Source organism: Engystomops pustulosus, chromosome 11, assembly GCF_040894005.1.
Source record: "Engystomops pustulosus chromosome 11, aEngPut4.maternal, whole genome shotgun sequence".
Lineage (NCBI taxonomy): Eukaryota > Metazoa > Chordata > Amphibia > Anura > Leptodactylidae > Engystomops > Engystomops pustulosus.
In genome coordinates, this window is record NC_092421.1 from 76,738,253 (window position 1) to 76,759,518 (window position 21,266).

At 49.4% G+C, this 21,266-nt stretch overlaps 1 protein-coding gene across 1 annotated transcript in view; it reads right to left on the reverse strand.

Annotated features, from left to right (window-relative positions):
* LOC140106499 (ovostatin-like) overlaps positions 1 to 17,262 on the reverse strand; it is a 60,527-nt gene extending 43,265 nt beyond the window's left edge. The window contains exon 1 of the mRNA XM_072130966.1: positions 17,103 to 17,262. Within this exon, the coding sequence (XP_071987067.1) occupies positions 17,103 to 17,170 (68 nt within the window). The 5' untranslated portion in view covers positions 17,171 to 17,262. The remainder of the gene's footprint in view (positions 1 to 17,102) is intronic.
* Positions 17,263 to 21,266: the final 4,004 nt, after the last annotated feature.

Genomic DNA, 21,266 nt, shown 5'->3' on the forward strand with positions numbered 1-21,266 from the left:
GTTAAAGGCACGTTGCTGCGGTTCCTGCCGGTTCAAATAAAGAACTGTAAGTTGTTTTCTTCAACTTCTGTCTCCGTCTGGTCCCTGTTAATACGGCTGCCTTCACCACCGGCACCCTGTCCATCACCCAGAGACTCACACACGGGACATTAAGGGGTTGCCCCAGGGAGATCCGCTATAGCAGCCTCTTCCTCATCATTTCTTGCCAACACCACCCTGCTGGAGACCTGCCAGGCTGTAGGACAGCCCTCCGGTTCCCCCGTACCAAGCACCGTGACAATAGCGTGCTTAGGCCGCAACCGCCAGCCACTCCGGTACTGCGGGCCCGGCTGTCTCCAGGCCTCACCTCAAGGGCTAGGCCCCGGTGGGGGATGTTGCAAGTGGCGTCACGAACAGGATATATACTTCTGTGCCTTATCCTGGCACTAAAGACTGTACTTTATTAAGAAAAAGACTGTGCTGCCTAACCCTGATGCCATCCGGGTTTAGGCCCAAGTATTTGTGTGTTTCTACATTGAACTTTATACTGCTGCCATGTGCTGTCGAGCGCCGCTCCAGCACTCAAGAGGTTAATTCCTGCAAGAACTGTGTCAGCTCTGCTACATCCGGCGCTGCTGCGCCTGAAGCATTTACCTCAGAGGCGTGTGGCGCAGCAAGTATTTCAAGCCCGCCAAATCTTCACTGGCGGGAACTCCAGAGGCGTCATTAGGCTCCGCCCCCTGCGCGAGTGGCGCGAAGCACAGTGGAGGAGGAGCTGGAGCGTGTGCGGCCGGCAACGAAGAGGGTTAATCGGCCATCTTGGATTTCGGCGCAGGCCGCGCCTGAAGCCTGCCAGCAGTGTGCGCCTCATCCGGAGTTCCGGCGCACGTGTCCTGCCCCTGGAGGAGAACACCGCTGAGCATCACCGAGCCCCTGCTGCCTGCCGGACATCGGGAACAGAGACCTTCATGCACCGAAGCTGTCCTGTCACCGCGGCTGATCCTGAGTGAGTACCGCTGGGGAAGTTAAAGGGGGGTAGAGATTGTTTCCGATGCTAGGTTATTGGCTCACCTCCCAGGGAATAGTGACTGTGTCTTAAAGTGCCCACGTCCCATTCTAGCCATCGCCCATAGCAACGGACATTGTGTAACCCTACAGGCTTCCCTCAGCTAGGCCAGTCATGTCCGCCCAGGACGAAGATACGGGACTGGCGCAAGTCCCATCCCCTGGTCCCTCCTCAGGGTACCGGAGCATGTTAAGTCCTCCAGAGAGTCCCTTCAGCCCTGCTACAGCTAGTGTCCCTGGGACTCCCACCATGATGCCTTTGACTATGCCCTACTATCTGGGGGCCCCCTGGTTACCCTACTACGAGGGAGAATCACATACTCTCCCTGAATTCAGGGACAAGTTGTTAGCCACCTTCGCCTTGCTCCCATTCACAGAGGAACAGAAAGTGGGCATCCTCATCGGGCAGTTGAAAGGACCCGCTCTCCGGGAAGTCAAGTCCTGGCCCCGAGAACAGTGTCAGAATGTGGTCCAGATTCTTGATAGGCTACGTAACACCTTTGACAAGTGTACTGTCTACGAGTTGAAGCAGAAATTCTTCGGGAAAAGACAGAAGCCCCAAGAGTCCCTCCGAGACTTTGCCCTCTCCCTACAGGAGACATGGAAGGCCATAACCCGTCTTGATCCCAAAGACGCTGAAACCTCTGACCAAACCTTAAGGGAACAATTTATCAATGGACTTGTTGATAGAAATCAAAGGTGTCAACTAAAGATCATCTCTTCTCAACATGCCCAGGCCTCTTTCCTTGAGTTTAAGGAAATTGCCATTGACATATTAGGAGACCGATCACCTACTGGACCGCAGAAAGAGCCTGAATCCGTAGAAATGGAAGAATCTGCTCTCGCTTGCCATCCCACGCAGTCAGCATCACCTACTCCTGCGACTTTGGAAGTTACTGGCATAACAGGACCGGTCCCTAATCTGGCGGACACCCTGCATCAAATCCTTGATCGGTTGACCCAGTTGGAAGTAACTGTCTCTGCTATGAGGAGGAAACCTCCAGAGAACCCGGTACGGTCAGCTACTCCTCGTGAATCTCCGACTAAACAGCGCCCAAAAGAAGCGAAGTCGTTAAGCACCTGGAGTCAGAGGAAACCCCGCCAGCGGTGCAGCTACTGCCATAAATATGGGCATGAAGAGAATGATTGTCGTCAGTTAAACGACAAACCCTTGGAGCTAAGGGACGACCTCCAAGGGAAGAACTTGTAAGTCCCCGAGATGCTAACTGGATGCCCAGGTTCGTGGGGACTCGCCCCATGGTTCATGTAACCATCAACGGAGTTACCCTACCGGCCTTAATTGATACCGGCTCTCAAGTGACCACCCTCCGGAGTGCTGCCTTCGAGAAATGCCGAGGAAAAGCATCCTTAATCCAGCCTCCCAAGGCTTACTTGAACATTATTGCTACGAACGGAAAACCCGTACCCATCCGCGGCTACTGGGAGCCCACGCTAACCATTGGAGACACTGAGTTAACCAGACAGGGCGTAGTGGTGACCCGAGTGCCCGAAAACGGTAACTTCTCCCTGGTACTGGGTACCAATGTCCTCCGCAACTGCTACCCTGAAGTGCTGAAGGCTCTCCACGACTCCCTGCCGACAGTGCCCAACGGTTCCCGGAAGGTAATTCAGGAGACTATGCAGGTTCTTGCGGCGCAACAGAAGTTTGCTGGCCCTAATGGAGAAATCTGCAGAGCCCGGATCAAGGATCCCCAACCTGTCCGCCTTCAACCTGGGACTGAGACGTTAGTATGGTGTCGAGCCTGCATGGGCGTTCAAGGTCAAGACTACCAGGCGATAGTAGAACCTCTACCAGCTGATGAAGACCTGCCCATTCTAGCCGCCAGGAGCCTAGTCACGGTATCCCGAGGACAAGTACCCATTCGACTACTAAATGTGGGAGACTCCCCAGTGGACCTGAGAAAGTATCAAGCCGTAGCCACTCTCTTCAGTGTCCATCCTGAAGACTTGGTGGAAACCTCTCTGTCTGCCTCCCAACAGTTGGAAGTGAAGCAAGGTGCTGAAGATGAGCCTGCCGAGCAATCCTGGTGGCTTGAGCTCAATATTGGAGACGACGATTTTACTCCTGCAGACCAAGTACAAGGTGTCCTGGATGTCGTCATGAAGCACCACCGGGCCTTCAGCAAACACCCACTGGATTTTGGGCAGACTACTCTGATCCAACACACCATCCCTACTGGCTCTCATCCTCCTATCAAGGAACGATACCGGCCCATACCTCCAGCCCGCTACCAAGAGGTGAAGAAGCTGGTACAAGAGATGAAGACAGCCAACGTTATCCGGGAGAGTCACAGCCCATGGGCTGCCCCGCTGGTCCTTGTGAAGAAGAAGGATGGAACCCTTCGATTCTGTGTTGACTATAGGAAGATCAACAATATCACCCACAAGGACGCCTATCCTCTGCCTCGAATCGAGGAATCCCTCGCAGCCCTAGGGTCAGCTGCCTACTTCTCTACCCTGGACCTGACCAGTGGCTACTGGCAAGTGGCCATGGCACCAGAAGACAGAGAGAAGACGGCTTTCACCACCCCAATGGGCTTGTTCGAGTTCAACAACATGCCGTTTGGGCTATGCAACGCCCCAGGCACATTTCAACGGCTGATGGAGAGATGTTTGGGTCATCGCAACTTCGAGACCGTCCTGCTATATTTGGACGACATTATCATCTACTCCAAGACTTATGAAGACCACCTCCACCATCTGGCTGAAGTCTTCCAAATCCTGACCCAACATGGGTTGAAGGTCAAGCCATCCAAGTGCCACCTGCTACAACCTAGCGTCAAGTACCTGGAACATGTGGTGAGCGCTCATGGAATTGAGCCAGATCCAGAGAAGATTGCAGCTGTTTACGACTGGCCTACCCCATCCACCGTACGGGACATCAAAAGCTTCCTGGGATTTGCCAGTTATTACAGGCGTTTCATCCCGAAGTTTGCCCAGCTGGCGGCTCCCCTGCAAGAGCTTCTAAGGGGCCTGCCAAAAGAGAGCCAACGTTCCCGAGTATCCATTGAGTGGACGGCCGAACGAGAAGCTGCCTTCCAGATGCTCAAGCAACGGCTGACTGAACCTCCGGTGTTGGGATATCCAGACTATAGTCTGCCTTTCACCCTATACACTGATGCCAGCAAACAAGGTCTAGGGGCGGTATTATCCCAGCTCCAAAATGGAACTGAAAGGGTCATAGCCTACGCCAGCCGTTCCCTCCGAGAACCGGAGCAAAACGACCAGAACTATAGTTCCTTCAAGTTGGAGTTTCTGGCGTTAGTCTGGGCTGTGACCGAAAAGTTCAAGGACTATCTAGCTGCATCATCTTTCACTGTCTTCACAGACAATAATCCTTTGGCGCATCTGAACACCGCACGTCTTGGAGCACTGGAACAACGGTGGGCCTCCAGACTTGCCAATTTCAGCTTTACCATCAAGTACCGGGCTGGTAAGACCAATGACAACGCCGACGCTCTGTCCCGTCTCCCTGACCAGTGGGAGGGACCCTCCACGGATGCTCAGTGGGAAGATGTCGAGATGCCAGCATTCTATGCCCGGTTTGTGCGTCAAGATGCCCAGAGAGTTTACTCCCTACCGACAGAGGCAGCGCCAGCTACTCCTCAAGAAGAGTCAGAGCCCCCTGCGGAAAAGGACCTCTGGATGAGTCTTCAGGCTGATAGCCGTGCCATAGGAGAAGTAATGGACTATCTCTCTAGTGGGCGAGTGCCTGAAAGAATCCGGCGCAGAAGAGCTGATGGAGAACTGTCTCAATTGTGGCGCCAGAGAAAGACTCTGAGCATGCACCAGGGTCTGCTAAAGAGAAGAACTCTGGACCCTATCACTTATGACCGGCTGTACCAGATTGTGATTCCCAGGAGGGATGCCAAAATAGTGCTGGAAATGTACCATGACCAGTCCGGACACTTTGGCGCTCAGAAGACTGAAGCAACCCTCCGAAGGCGATTCTTCTGGGTCAACATGAAGTCCGACATTGAAGCCTGGTGTCGAGAATGCCCAGCCTGCGCCATCGCTCGAGGAGAGCGACACAATCAAAGGGCCCCTCTACGTCCCATTGTGAGCCAACGGCCTTTGGAGATCCTGACATTGGACCACGTGAAGTTGGAGCCCAGCAGGTCCGGTCACAGTTATGCTCTTACGATCATCGACCACTATACCAAATTTGTGGTTGCAGTACCTGTCAGAGACCTGTCTGCAAGGACCACCGCAGCGGCCCTGTGGAAGAGCTTCATCCTCCCCTATGGCTGTCCGGACCAGATCCTTACAGACCAAGGAACAGCATTTGAGTCCCAAGTCTTCCAGGAGCTGTGCACTCTATATGGCTGCAAGAAGCTGAGGACCACAGCCTATCATCCCCAAGGCAACGGGCTTTGTGAAAAGATGAACCAGACTCTAATCAATATGCTGAGGACTCTGACCCCTGCAAAAAGGGCTGACTGGCCAAAACTGTTGCCCGAATTAGTGTACCTGTACAACAATACCACTCATTGCTCCACAGGGTACACCCCGTATTATCTGATGTTCGGGAGACACGGCCATCTCCCTGCTGATATGACCTGGGACATGGAGTCCCCTGATTCCCAGTCTTTACTCCCCCAGACTGACTGGGTTCACGAACACCAGAGGCGCCTGGCGGATGCCAGAGAAGTTGTGGATCTGCGGTTGGAAGAGGCCCGAGAGAAACAAAAAAGGGACTTCGATCGTAATGCCTGTGCTGAGCCTTTTGCCCCAGGAGATCGAGTGTGGCTGCGCAACAACCATCCTACCAGTAAGCTAGATGGGCGTTGGGAGCGTGAGCCATACCTAGTTAGGGACAGTCTCTCCCCTGAAGTCTACGAGATTTCAAGAGGAGACCGTCCACCACTCCGGGTACATAGGAACCGGCTGAAGAGATGTCTTCGTCCTTTTGCCCCTATGTCCACACCTCTCATCTCGACCCCCAACTTACAGACCTCCTTGTGTTCGCCTACCCCCAGTTTCTTGGAACTTGTGACTGTGCCTCAATTCTGTTTTGTTTCCACTCCAGTAAGAGGTACCTCGGAGAGACCATCATCCCCACCGCAGTCTCCAATACTGCTGCCTGTGGAGGATGATCCGGCTCCAGAGTCTGCAACCCCTGAAGCATCAGAGGCAGCTGAGACTCCGACTCCAGCGCCTGAATCAGAGGACGACGATGAGGAGATTGTTATCTTCTCCAGGCCGGAACTTCGAAGGTCTCAAAGGGAGACAAAAGGTAAAGCTCCTGCGTACCTGCAGGAGTACCAGCTGGTGACACGCAGAAGCCGGAGGCAGGTACGTTTTTCTGACACCGAAGTACTTACCACCGAAGAAGATGCTGAGTAACCCCTGAAGGGCTGTAGCCCATTTCAGGTACTGTACATATTGTGTATTTATCTCCATTTTTCCCTAAAGAGCCAGAGACTTTCCTGAGACTCTCATCCCTATTTATCTCAGTCAAGAGACTTTCCTTGAACTGATTATTGTCCTGTGCTATGATAGCACCCCTTCCTCTGCCACAGCAGAGATTTCCTCAAAGGACTCTGTCCCTCTACACAAAGAGGAGACCCTTTGTTTCTTTATTGCACTTTTCCCCACATCAAGGGCTGTACCCAGAAGATGGACTTTGTCACTAGAGACCTTCTGAGAGACTTTTGCCAGATACTCCAGGGAAAAGTTGCTATTGCTATTGACTACTATATTGCACTTAATGCCTTCCTTTTAGGTACGGACATTATGTTTGCACTTTTTATGCCTTTTCTTTGCAGGAAAAGAGACATTTATTATCGTGCTACCCTGAGTAGCCTATCTACTTCTGTAACGTTTGTAACGTTCAAGATGTGTACCCATTGGGCTCCTAAGCCAATGTGATCTTAACCTGTTTGCACACTGTCAGAATATATGCCAGTAGTCTGCATTAACCCTTTCATAGGCTTTTCAGGTTGTAGTGTGGCTGTGTCGGACCGTCTTTTTGTGTAAAACACTGACCGCTACCTGATCCCTCAAACTGAGGTTTGCACATGGGGGTGTTACGGAGTTAGCACCTGGATGCCACCCATACATGGGTAAGGATACCAGTCAGGAGGTACTCGTGTCTAATATGCTAACGCAATGCAGATATGCACTATATAATTGCCGCCAGGGAAGAAGTGTTGATATAACAAATATACAGGCCTTGGTGCAAGGAGTGGATTACAGGATATGACACCACACCTTTCCTACTGTACAGTTCGGTTTAATGGCGTCAGCGACCAACTGTCATACAGCTGCATGTTTTGTCTTAGTCCGACACCAACCCAGGTGCCTGTCTCCAGGACCATGGGCGGTTTGTCCCTACACCTCACATAGCCCCCTCTGTGCCCCAAAACATCTGTTGTCGAGCCGAGGGCGGCTCTTTCAATTGCCCCCGGGGTATGCAACACCCTCGCCGATGCAATGGCGAGGTAGTGTTTGCGAATACGTCCCACCTGCATATACCCACATCACACTACATGGTTCTGATAGGACATAGGGGTATTGCAGTGGTGAATCCTGCCTGGCAAGGCAGAGGTTAAGTATTTTGTATGATGCAAGATGCTGTTGTCCAATGATATGTGTTACATCCTGTGCTCTGTAAGCTGAGATGTGATTGGAGGAGTAGCCACCACCTGACCAAAGGGAGGTAATAAAACCTCTGGCCAGGAATGTTCTGGATGATTATTCTAGTGTGGAATCCTAGAGATCAGTGAGTGAGTGAGAAATCTCTGTCTAGTCCATACCAGAGCAGGAAGAGCCTAGCCCCTGCCTCTGAAGAGTGGAGTATTAGACTAGAGGTAGTGTAGTGAGGAAAAGGGGTATCATCTTACCTTTAAAGGTGATACCTGAAGCCCTACAGGACAAGCTGAAGCTTCCTACCAGGACACAGCTGCCTCCCAGCCTGCCCTTTACATCCAGGCTGGTGAACTATCTCCTGAGGCTCCCTCCAACTCACATCTCAGCACTCCATCTACCTGTTAAAGGCACGTTGCTGCGGTTCCTGCCGGTTCAAATAAAGAACTGTAAGTTGTTTTCTTCAACTTCTGTCTCCGTCTGGTCCCTGTTAATACGGCTGCCTTCACCACCGGCACCCTGTCCATCACCCAGAGACTCACACTCGGGACATTAAGGGGTTGCCCCAGGGAGATCCGCTATAGCAGCCTCTTCCTCATCATTTCTTGCCAACACCACCCTGCTGGAGACCTGCCAGGCTGTAGGACAGCCCTCCGGTTCCCCCGTACCAAGCACCGTGACAATAGCGTGCTTAGGCCGCAACCGCCAGCCACTCCGTAACTGCGGGCCCGGCTGTCTCCAGGCCTCACCTCAAGGGCTAGGCCCCGGTGGGGGATGTTGCACAACATCTTTCCATCCTGCCTGTATAGTGACCAGATGAAGGTAACAGCTTTGCCTCTGTCTGCCACCATGTGTCAAAGAATACGCTAAGCTATGCTATAGGCTTAAGGGCTAAAGGCTTATTTTGCAAAAAAAAAGGACTCTTAAAATAATAAAAATAAGCCTCAGTGCCTCCTGTGTATGTTACATGAGCCTCAGGGGCTCCTGTGTAGGTCACAGAAGCCCCTTCTAGCGCCATCAGCTGTCACTAGCAGGGAAAGGGGGTGGGCATAGTACCAAAGCAAGGCTCCAATGGAGTCTGGAGGGGCTTCTATGATGAACACAGGTGCCCCAGAGGCTCATTTGCATATTTAAACATTCCTTTATCAAAATATTTTGGCAAATATTTGCATCTAAAATACCACCTAAAATAATACCTTACTGAAAGCCGCTGTGAAAGATTATTTAGGGAATCACAGAGACAGAACGTGAAGGAAGGGGAAGCAGCCGAAAAAAAATGGATTATGTATATACATACAGGCAGGTTCTGAAGTCAAATATTTTTGTGTGCAAGTCAGAACAGGTATATGTTTCATTGTGACTCAGGACAAAGTATTTTTTTTAACCCTTTGACAATTTTGGGTTGCCAAGGGAACAAGGATTCACCATAAAGCTTTGTTACATTACAATTAGAGATGAGCGAGCACTAAAATGCTCGGGTACTCGTTATTCGAGACGAACTTTTCCCGATGCTCGAGTGCTCGTCTCGAATAACGAGCCCCATTGAAGTCAATGGGAGACTCGAGCATTTTTCAAGGGGACCAAGGATCTGCACAGGGAAGCTTGGCCAAGCACCTGGGAACCTCAGAAAAGGATGGAAACACCACGGAAATGGACAGGAAACAGCAGGGGCAGCATGCATGGATGCCTCTGAGGCTGCTTAATCGCACCATTATGCCAAAACTATGGGCAACAGCATGGCCATGACAGAGTGACAGAATGAAGCTAGATAGCATGTAAAACATCCAATAATTGACCCTGACACTATAGGGGACGGCATGCAGAGGCAGCGGCAGGCTAAAGAGTGGCATGGCGACATACTCTAAATGGACTCAGGCTTCAAACCAATGGGTGGCAGAGAGGAACCAAAGGAGGTGAGCAAGAAGCGCTCAAATAATATCGGTACATGATAAAAGTTTGCCAGTATATTTTGTGGATTACACAGCAGGGTGGCGACAAAGTTAACATGGAAGCCATGAAAACAATCCAAAATTCTGCCTGACACAGCTCGTTTGATAAGGGGACCATGTATGGAGGCAGCTATATGGACTACTTTTGGAGGCAGCTATGGCGATGACGTGTGGAGGTAGCAATGGAGACAACGTGTGAAGGCAGCTAAAAAGACGACGTGTGGAGGCTGCTATGGAGACAATTTAATTTGGATAGTGCCTGTATGTGGCAGTCCAAAAAAGTTTTCAAACCAGAGGAGCAGGTAGGTGGCCCTCCAGAAAAATTAAATACATAGAGTACTATAGCTAGAGCCAGTTGGCCCTGGCAAAAAAATATCCAGTTTCCTCTGCTTTAGTGTACAAAGAGGAGGAGAAGGAGGACAATGAGGAGGAGGAGGAGTGCATACATTATTCAGGTTCAGCTTCTTTCACCTGGTGGAGAATGGAAATGCGGAGAAATCCAGGCTTTATTCATCTTGATAAGCGTCAGCCTGTCAGTCGACAGGCGTGTACGCTTATCGGTGATGATGCCACCAGCTGCACTGAAAACCCGCTCGGACAACACGCTAGCGGCAGGGCAGGCAAGAACCTCCAAGGCGTACAGCGCCAGTTCGTGCCACATGTCCAGCTTTGAAACCCAGTAGTTGTAGGGAGCTGTGTGATCATTTAGGACGATGGTATGGTCAGCTACGTACTCCCTCACCATCTTTCTGTAAAGATCAGCCCTACTCTGCCGAGACTGGGGACAGGTGACAGTGTCTTGCTGGGGTGACATAAAACTGGCAAAGGCCTTGTAAAGCGTACCCCTACCAGTGCTGGACAAGCTGCCTGCTCGCCTACTCTCCCTCGCTACTTGTCCCGCAGAACTACGCACTCTGCCGCTAGCGCTGTCAGAAGGGAAATACTGTTTCAGCTTGTGCACCAGGGCCTGCTGGTATTCATGCATTCTCACACTCCTTTCCTCTCCAGGGATGAGAGTGGAAAGATTTTGCTTGTATCGTGGGTCCAGGAGAGTGAATACCCAGTAATCGGTGCTGGAATAAATTCTTTGAACGCGAGGGTCACGGGATAGGCAGCTTAGCATGAAATCTGCCATATGCGCAAGAGTCCCAACGTGCAAGAATTCACTCCCCTCACTGGCCTGACTCTCCATTTCCTCCTCCCCCAACTCCTCCAACTCCTCTTCTTCTGCCCATACACGCTGAACAGTGAAGGACTGAACAATGGTCCCCTCTTCTGTCTCGCCAACATTCTCCTCCTCTTCCTCCTCATCCTCCTCCACCTCCTCCGAAACAGACCTGAGGGTGCTTTGGCTATCAACAAGGGAATCTTCTTCCCCCGTCTCTTGTGACGAGCGCAAAGCTTCCGACTTCATGCTGACCAGAGAGTTTTTCAACAGGCCAAGCAGCGGGATGGTGAGGCTGATGATGGCGGCATCGCCACTGACCATCTGTGTTGACTCTTCAAAGTTACTCAGCACCTGACAGATATCAGACATCCACGTCCACTCCTCATTGTAGACTTGAGGAAGCTGACTGACCTGACTACCAGTTCTGGTGGAAGTTGACATCTGGCAGTCTACAATCGCTCTGGTAAACTCTGGATAACATGGTTAGTGTTGAATTCCACCTCGTGGGCACGTCGCACAACAGTCGGTGAGCGGGCAGTTGGAGGCGGCGCTGCGCTGCCCTGAGAGTGGCAGCATCTGTGCTGGACTTCCTGAAATGCGCACAGATGCGGCGCACCTTCGTGAGCAAATCAGACAGATTGGGGTATGTGCAACACCCTCGCCGATGCAAGGCAGAGCTGTGTTTGCAAATACGTCCCACCATGTAGCTTGCAGCCTGTGTAGGGTCTGATTAGCCTCACAGCATGTCACTACATAATACTAGATAACACAGATGAACTCTGCAGTGGTAGATCCTGCCTGGTAAGGCAGGAGTTAATTGCTTTATGTGATGTAAAATGTGTCATCCAATCACATGTATTATCTTAATGTATTGTAAGCTGGGATGTAATTGGAGGAGTAACCACCACATGACCAAGAGCTGAGAAAAAGTGACGGTTGGAGATTTCAACCAGAGAAGTGAGTCTGACAGGATTCAGTCAGAAAGACTAGCCAGTCAGACCAAGCAGTGAGACTGTAAAGTGTAGTGAGAAAGACAGAGAGAGAAAAGGGGTATCATCCTACCTTCCAGGGTGATACCTGAAGCACTCCAGGATAAAGCGGAAGCATACTACTAGGACACAGCTACCTCCCAGCCTGCCCTTGCATCCAGGCTGATGATCCCTCCAAATGCATCTCAGCACTCCACCATTTTGTTAAGGCACGTTGCTGCGGTTCCTATCGGTTCCAATAAAGAACTGTAAGTTGTTTTTTGTTCAACGTCTGCCTCCGTCTGGTCCCTGCTACTACGGCTGTCACCATCACGGGCACCCTGTCCACCACACAGAGACTCATACTCCAGACCCCAAAGGGTTGCCCCAGGGAGATCCGCTATAGCAGCCTCTCCCTCATCATTTCTTGCCAACACCACCCTGCCAGGCTGTAGGACAGCCCTCCGGTTCCCCATACCAAGCACCGTGACACTAGCGTGCCTAGGCCGCAACCGCCAGCCACTCAGGTACTGCGAGCCCCGGCTGACCCCAGGCCCCGAGAAAAGGCTAGGCCCCGGTGGGGGATGTTGCATATGTCTTGAGGAAACGCTGAACTATGAGATTTAACACATGGGCCAGGCATGGCACATGTGTCAGTCTGCCGAGTTGCAGAGCTGCCACCAGGTTACGGCCGTTGTCACACACAACCATGCCTGGCTTCAGGTTCAGCGGTGCCAGCCACAGATCAGTCTGCGCCGTGATGCCCTGTAATAGTTCTTGGGCGGTGTGCCTTTTATCGCCTAGGCTCAGCAGTTTGAGCACCGCCTGCTGTCGCTTAGCAATGGCACTGCTGCTGTGCCTAGAGCTAGCGACTGATGGCGCCATGCCCACGGATGGTAATTCAGAGGAGGAGGTGGAGGAGGGGTGGGAGGAGGAGGAGGCATAGTAGGCCTTTGAGACCTGGACCGAGGTAGGCCCTGCAATCCTCGGCGTCGGCAGTATATGACCAGCCCCAGGGTCAGACTCGGTCCCAGCCTCCACCAAGTTAACCCAATGTGCCGTCAGCAATATATAGTGGCCCTGCCCGGCAGCACTCGTCCACGTGTCCGTGGTCAGGTGGACCTTGTCAGAAACGGCGTTGGTCAGGGCACGGAGGATGTTCTCTGACACGTGCTTGTGCAGGGCTGGGACGGCACATCGGGAAAAGTAGTGGTGGCTGGGGACCGAATACCGAGGGGCGGCCGCCACCATGAGGTTTCGAAAGGCCTCGGTCTCTACCAGCCTATAGGGCAGCATCTCCAGGCTAAGCAACTTGGAGATGTGGACGTTGAGGGCTTGGGTGTGTGGGTGGGTTGCGCTATACCTCCTTTTGCGCTCCAGCGTCTGGGGTATGGAGAGCTGAACGCTGGTGGATGCTGTGGAGGATCGTGGAGGCGAAGATGGGGTTTTCGCACGGGAGGTGTTTGGGCCGGGGTCCTGGGCAGGGGGCTGACTAGCAGATGACACAGGGGAAGGAGCAGTGGTGTGCCCGGACAGAGGTGAACGGGCTTGGTGCCATTGAGTGGGGTGTTTAGCATTCATATGCCTGCGCATACTGGTGGTAGTTAAGCTAGTAGTGGTGGATCCCCTGCTGATCCTGGTTTGGCAAAGGTTGCACACCACAGTCCGTCGGTCATCCGGTGTTTCCTTAAAGAACCTCCAGACTTCTGAAAATCTAGCCCTCGCCACGGGAGCTTAACTACGGGCAACATTTGGCGCTGATGCACCAGCTCTAGCCCTGCCTCTCCGTCTGGCCCCACCACTGCCTCTTCCAACCTGTTCTGCTATAGGACTCGCCTCCGTCTCAGAAGCACTGTGTTCACCCGGCCTATCAACCCAGCTTGGGTCTGTCACCTCATCATCCTCCGATCCCGCAGTCTGCTCCCCCCTCGGACTTCCTGCCCTGACAAAAACTTCCCCACTGTCTGACAACCGTGTCTCCTCATCGTCCGACACCTCTTTACACACTTCTTCCACTACGTGAATAATGTCATCATCACCCACAGACTGCGACTGGTGGAAAACCTGGGCATCGGAAAATAGCTCAGCAGCAACCGGACAAGTGGTTTGTGACTGTGGGAAGGGTCCAGAAAACAGTTCCTCAGAGTATGCCGGTTCAAATGCCAAATTTTGGTGGGAGGGGGCAGACAGGGGGGAAGGAGGCTGAGGTGCAGGAGCTGGAGGAGTACTGATTTCGGTGACATGGGTGGACTGCGTGGAAGACTGACTGGTGGACAAATGGCTAGAAGCATTGTCCGCAATCCACGACATCACCTCTTCGCACTGTTCTGGCCTCAACAGTCCTCTACCCCTAGGGTTAAACATTTTCCAAATTAAAGTGTAAACTTGAAAAAAAAAAAAAAATTTGTGTTTATTTTTTTTTAGTTTTTTATTTTTTTAACAAAACGATGCTATCCTATTGCTATGGCTAGTTTCTAACCTACACTGACAGCACACAACTGGATTTTGTGCTTTGCAAGAGGAGTTTGAGCTATAAAATGAAATAAAGATTAAAAAAAAAAAAAAAAATAAATAAATCAGCAGACTCTGCCTAATTCTACTCAAACCCCTAATAAATTTTCCCACTTTGGTGTTTGAGGTGGATATGTGTGTCACTAAGAGCTAAACACAACGGTAGCAAGTCCCCCTGCAAATTCCTCACAATATGGTACTAGCTGCACTACTAGTGCCAGCAAGCCCAGCCACAAGCAAATAAAAAAAAAAGGATAACGTTATTGTAGCCCTAAGAAGGGCTGTTGGGTTCTTGTAGAATCACTCCTGCCTAACACTATTCTAATAGAACACCCTAACGCTATCCCTGACCAGCAGCAGCTCTCTCCCTAGCGGCATCCAGACACAGAATGATCCGAGCAGCGCGGGCAGCGGCTAGTCTATCCCAGGGTAACCTGATCTGGGCAGCCAACCACTGCTATCGACGTGTAAGGGTACCACGTCATGCTGGGTGGAGTGCAGAGTCTCCTGGCTTGTGATTGGCTCTGTTTCTGGCCGCCAAAAAGCAAAACGGCGGGAGCTGCCATTTTCTCGAGCGGGCGAAGTATTCGTCCGAGCAACGAGCAGTTTCGAGTAGGCTAATGCTCGAACGAGCATCAAGCTCGGACGAGTATGTTCGCTCATCTCTAATTACAATGTATCACTGCAACCTGGGACTAAAGTTCAGTAAGTTACTGGCATCAACTGGCAGGTCCATTTGGAGGTCACAGAGGTCCATTTGTAACTAGGGTTTTGTCACATGACCTGGACATATTGCCATTTGGTGGCTAATCAGCCAACCCCTTCAAATGATGCTCCTATCAACTAGCCATGGCTATGATTGGCTATAAGGATAATCATAGCCATGACTAGTGGCTAGGGGAGTCAGTTCCCTGACCAATACATACGGAAACCCAAATCGGAACGATCTCTAATCGTCCAAGTCAGGGACTACCTGTATTATTCATTATTCACGGACATGTGGGTCCTCCTAGTAGCCAGTCACCTCAGATGGCTACCCTCATGGAGGAGGGGAGGGCAGTAAGGAATTTTTGCACCCTCTCCCACTTCTTTCCTTGGAACAGAAGACATCCGGATGTCTTTCCAGGATCTTGTCATCATTTACAACGTGGATCAAAGACAAGTTTTCTTTCAGCTACTGCGAGAGACGGCACAGTGAGGAGAAGCACCATATTGCTTTATCCCTATATAAAACCGCCATATGGTTATCACAGAAACAGACACTTAGAGTTACATAAGATACGGAGCAGTCATTAGGTCCGGCAAAGTTTATGCAGAATTTCCCTACTACAGGGTCTAGTTTTGGGGACTTTTTCTAAGATTTTGGGTGTGCCGGATTTATCTTAGTGGTTGATATATACACGAGACACGTGAAATCGGTTGGTTTTTGGAGACTTTTCTTCTGAAAAGTCACACAAAAGTCTCAAATGATTAAGGGCGCGTTCACACGTTGCGTTTTGACCTGCGTTTTCATTGCTTTTGAAACGCATATACAACAGCTGAGGAGAGGTGATTTGCCTAATTACATCACTGTTAACATTTCCATTTACAAAACGCATCGTAAACGCGATGTTAACACATGCGTTAACATTGCGTTTACAAACGTAAACAGTAATGTAATTAGGCAAATTACCTCTCATCAGCTGTTGTATATGCGTTTCAAACGCAATGAAAACGCAACCAAAACGCAACGTGTGAACGCGCCCTAAAGGAAATCTACCACCAGGATGAAGGATTGTAAACCAAGTACTTTGACATATTGGTGTGTGCCCCCTCTGGCAGGACCTGCTTCTTTCAGGATCTTATGTCCTGGTTTTAAGAAAAAAAAGGCCTTAAAAGTTGTGCAAATGAGCCTGAGGGGCTCCAGTCTCATTGACACCTATGTAACCTGTAGCCCCTCAAGCTCATTTGCATAATTTTAAATTTTTTTTTTGTAAAAACCAGGAAATAAGAAGCTAGAAGAAGAGCAGATCCTGCTAGAGAGTCCACACACCAGTATGTCAGTGTTATTTTACGATCCTTCATCCTGGTGGTAGATTTCCTTTAAGCAACCCCTTGCCTAAGCCTGTTCCGGACTGGAGTTTATTTGTACAAACATTTTACGATTTTTTTCAGACGTCCACATCTGGAAACTTATGACAAATCAGGAAAAAAACCAACATGACAAACTTTGTGAAATGGCAACAAAAGTTAAAAAAGTTTGATAAATGACCCCCATTATTTTGGGACCCTCTTTAAAGATACTGGTTATTGGTTGGACTCCCAGCAATTATATAGTTTCTTGCTCATTATGTGAATTGGTAATAGATCCCTTTATCGGGACAACCCCTTTAAGATCCTGTAAAGTCATTGATGCTTTGCAACATTTTAGAGCAAAATAAGTTGCAGAATAAGTAAAAACAGCTGCAACTATAGTAGTGAGTGAGGCCGCGTGTTACTATGGGGGTATTTGCACAGCTCTTATGTGTGCAGTATAGCAGGTGCCCATAAAGAGGCACTTAAAGGCAATGTCTATTGGAGGGGGGTGGGATTTGACTGACAACATTGAGCTACAGCTCAGCATTAACTTTGCAGAAAGTAGAAAACTACTACGTCTTTCGGTATCCACGGAGTTAAGTGTTAGTAGTATCAGAATTGCTACAATGTAATCAAGTGACCCCCAAACAAAAAGTTTGTGCACCCCCCAACCTAAACTTAAAGAAACTTATGGCAGCTATGGATTTCAAGAAGTCCAAAGTTGGACAACCCCGACCCCATTAGTAGTTAATAGTTGACCCCATCCCGTATACAGCGGTTATACTATAGGGGACTTACGGTTTGTCTGCAGCCCTGGTGACAAGGCACAGGAGAGCGACACATAGCAGCTGCAGCAGCCTCCCCATGGTAGCACAGGACTGTCCTGCTCCCTGCTGCTCGGGGATTTATACGCTGACACACAGGGCAGGAGCTCCGACTTATTTGCATTGTTTCCTCATTGTACTAATAAGTAGTTCAAATAGGAAGCAGGGGAGGAAGGGAGGGAGGGGCGCAGGCGAAAATCCAGGGACTCACTCCCTGCTCTCAGGGTGTATTCACACACTCAGTTTTTCTGATGCAGTTTTGAAAGTCCAAACCAAGAGTGGAGCGATGATATGTTCTCATCTGCACCTGCTTCAAAAACTGCATCTGAAAAACTGAACGTGTGAACGCACCCTTAGGGCGCACGCGTTTAACACATATGTTAACATTGCATTTACTATGCGTTTTGTAAATGGAAATGTTAACAGTAATGAAATTAGGCAAATCACCTCTCCTCAGCTGCTGTAATGCGTTTTGAAACGCAATCAAAACGCAACCAAAACGCAACGTGTGAACGCGCCCTCATGGTGCTTTCACACGATGCATTGCGTTGTGTTTTTTATGCCTTTTTGGCACATTCCAAAGACTTCAGGCCGCGGTCACACGTACCGCTAGGCATCGGTTCATAACGCGACGCTAGCGCACAGGGGGAGGTCATTGGCCTGAACTCACATGCGTTTCCAGAGAAACGTATGCGATCGGCTTATCAATCCCATGCATTTCCCTGGAAACGCATGTGCGTTCGGGCGAGGACCTTCCCTTGTGCGCTAGCGTCGCGTTATGAACGGACGCCTAGCGGTACGTGTGACCACGGCCTCAGCCTTGATCACAAGCTAAGGTTACATTATGTTTCTACTGCATCTGCTAAAACGCAATGTAACATCAGCAACGCAATGTGATCAAGGCTGAAGCCAGTCGAATGTGTCAAAAAACGCAACGCACAACGCATTGTGTGAAAGCGTCCTCAGGGTGATGCCACACATGGCGTTTTGGTCCGTTTTAAAGAATGAGTTTTCAGTCCGTGTAAAAGCACATGCATTTTTGACCGTTTACCATGCGTTTGGCTGCTTAGAACCTGTTTATCTATTAAGACACATGGTAAACGGTCAAAAACGGATGGATTTTTAAAAAACACATGCAATTTCAAACGGACTGAAAACGCATGCTCTAAAACGGACCAAAAACGCCACACGTGGCATCACCCTTATACATTAGCGGGTATTACTAGCCGTAAAAGTTTTCTTCACACTAATGGCAGGGAGCGCGCTCCGAGGCGTTCATATGACTGCATGACAAAAATACCAATTTTTTTTTCTGTTTTTGCAACAGTCTCATCTGCGTTTTGGCTTCCATTTTGCAGTTTCCGTTTTTTAACGGATCCGTTTGAAAGAAATGGATACCTTACTTTGGTTGGTGTCAGCTCATTTCCGTTTTTCATTATTTTACCTTCTGGTGCTCCAACTAATGGAAGGTCTAACGGAAGATGTAAAAACGGATACTACCGGACACCATGACAAGTCCATTGAAATCAATGGGGGAAAAAAACGATCCGTTATTCACCCGGTTTTAAACGGAAACAGCAAAACTAGAGCCAGAACGGCGATGGCAGATTTATTTGTTTTTTGTGTAGTTTTAGTTTTTACTGTCAAAATCTGAAATAACATTGTATTTTACCAAATAAATTTTAAAAGCTGCAACAAAATCACATGAAAACGGGAGACGCAGTTAATTTTTTTATGTATTTGTGATGTAATTTAATGTGCGCTGTGTGACTGTACCCTCGGGCCGTGTTGCCTGTGGTGCTCGTTACCCATTGGTGGAAATACATATATTGACCGGCCCAAGGCGAAGGCCGGCGGCACATGTGGCGTTTTCAACCCGTTTTTGGGCCATTTTTAAGCGGTCTGTTAAAAAACGCATGCTTTAATAAACTGCATGTGTTTTTGACCGGTTTTACCAATTATCTTAATTAAAACAGGTCAAAAACAGATGCGTTTTCAACGAACTTCTTAAAAACGGCCACGTCTGCTGCCGGGCCTCAGGCCGAGTTCACGCGTGGCGTTTGCGTAGCGTTTCCTAACGCACCACACTCCTCTTGCAATCACCTATTGATGTAAGATTGCGCTTGCCTTGTGTTTACGAAACGTCAATAGGTGTTTGCAGGCGAAGTCTTTGGGTTGCGCTTGAAAACATAACCCAAACGCCAGATGATGTGAACGCGGACTAAGCGCACCACTTTGGTATTGCATTTCAAAAGTGGCCTGAATGGAGCAGCAGGGTGTGTGCCGACTACAGGACACCAGCTGGACCCCCACTGATCACATTATTATACATTATCCAAAGAATAAAAATTAGAAGGAGGAGACATGGACCAAATAGGGACTGGACTGGTAATAAAACCTGGATGTGTAATGGTCCATGGAGTGCTAACGCTCTGGTCCCATTTACTTGGATAGGTCAATAAATGTCAAAAATGGCCTCCAACATGAAAACCCCCTTTAAATAGGTATTTCAGTTTTCATATAAAACCACTGGGGGCCAACCGGTTCATCTCTGGTCCTGCTTGTGTGACTGTCCGCAGACGTCTTGTGACCACTTACACTTCCGGCCCAGCTACAAGTTCCCGGAAGTGTTAGCGGCAGGGAGCAGGAACAGGATAAGTAGCTTTTTTTTTGCCCCTACATCTTTATACAAGACCTTTTATTTCCCCAAGTTCTGGTTCTTCCTCTTGGCTTGGCCCCTGCATTGGAGCCACCCCTGAGCAGGCGGCCCCTGCAATGGAGCCGGGATTGGGGAAACATAAGTAATTCATGTCCTATAGGTAACAGGCAATAAAAAATGTTCTGGTCCGATTTCCAATTTTTGTCCTCAACAAGTAGCGGCAGGATATTTCTCTTCTGCAGGTTGGACTCGATTGATATTTAAACTTTTCAGCAAATTCATAGTAGACCCGTAGCTCAAGCAAACTTTTGACTTTTCCCGTCTTGGAACCATCTTGGTAGTTTCCAGAATTTGCTCATCACATCTACGTACGAGTATTCTGGGGTTATGATGATCCCTGGAAACTCACCGGAGGAGAATCATGAAGGGTCATAAATATCTGATGACCTCAGTCATGTCCTTGTACTTCACTAGACACGGATCTTTAGGGCTTGTACTATAAATAGAGAAGATGGCTTCAGAGATATTTTAATTGTTGACTTGCAACATAGTGGACACCATATGACCCATCACAAAAACTTAGGTGAACTTGTTACCTGTAAATCGGTCCATGTCCTGGTAAACTACCATCTGAGGATCTGGATCCACCAGTAGGAGATCCACCAGGGGGCCTGGCTGATGTCTAAGTCTCAATTAGAGACAAACTAAACTAATAACATTTATAGTTGGACTTAATTCATTGAGTGTGTTAAATCCTCCATAGTGGTGGGAGAGAAAGTAAGTGAATTTAATAATCTGACTGTAATGGTGGGCTGGTGTGGCCCATCATGTGTAGGGAGTAGTAGGAAGCTGATCAGGCAGGACAGTCTATAAATTGTGCCAGAGATTAGGCAAGAAAAGACGTTTCTGGGTTTGGGCAGGAGGTAAGTATGGGCGGTAAGTGTGAGTAGTGAGTAAGTGAGTGTCAAAGCAATCTTAGATGGCAAAGTGGTAACAAGCATCATCAATAGTCGGGAGCAGTAGTGTTAAAATAAACCAATAGGTCAAAGTCAGCAGGACCAGAATAACCTGGGAACTTTTGCTCAGGCACTAAATAGGAGGACAATAGGGGCTATGGAGATTGGTTATTTTTTACTGGTGCATGCTGGGTATTTAAGAAATAATAATAATTGGTTTCTGATGTATGGTGGGGGCCTACAGGCAGGGTGGGTGCCAGCCTTGGGCCTACCTGGGCAAGTTCCAGGGCCCAGAGCTTCTGGGGGGGGGGGCCCACATAAAGCTATACATAAGGAATTCATGGGCGAGAGGGGGCTATATCTATTGAATCCATAGGGAATGAGGAGGGTTTTATATAAAATACCCATGAGGAGGCTCTTTGGTTTGATAAAATAGGGAATATTTTAGGGAACAGGAGACTGTTTTAGTTTCTGAATTTTGAATGCCGCCACGTGAGATCACTGCAAAGGGGCCCACTGAGGC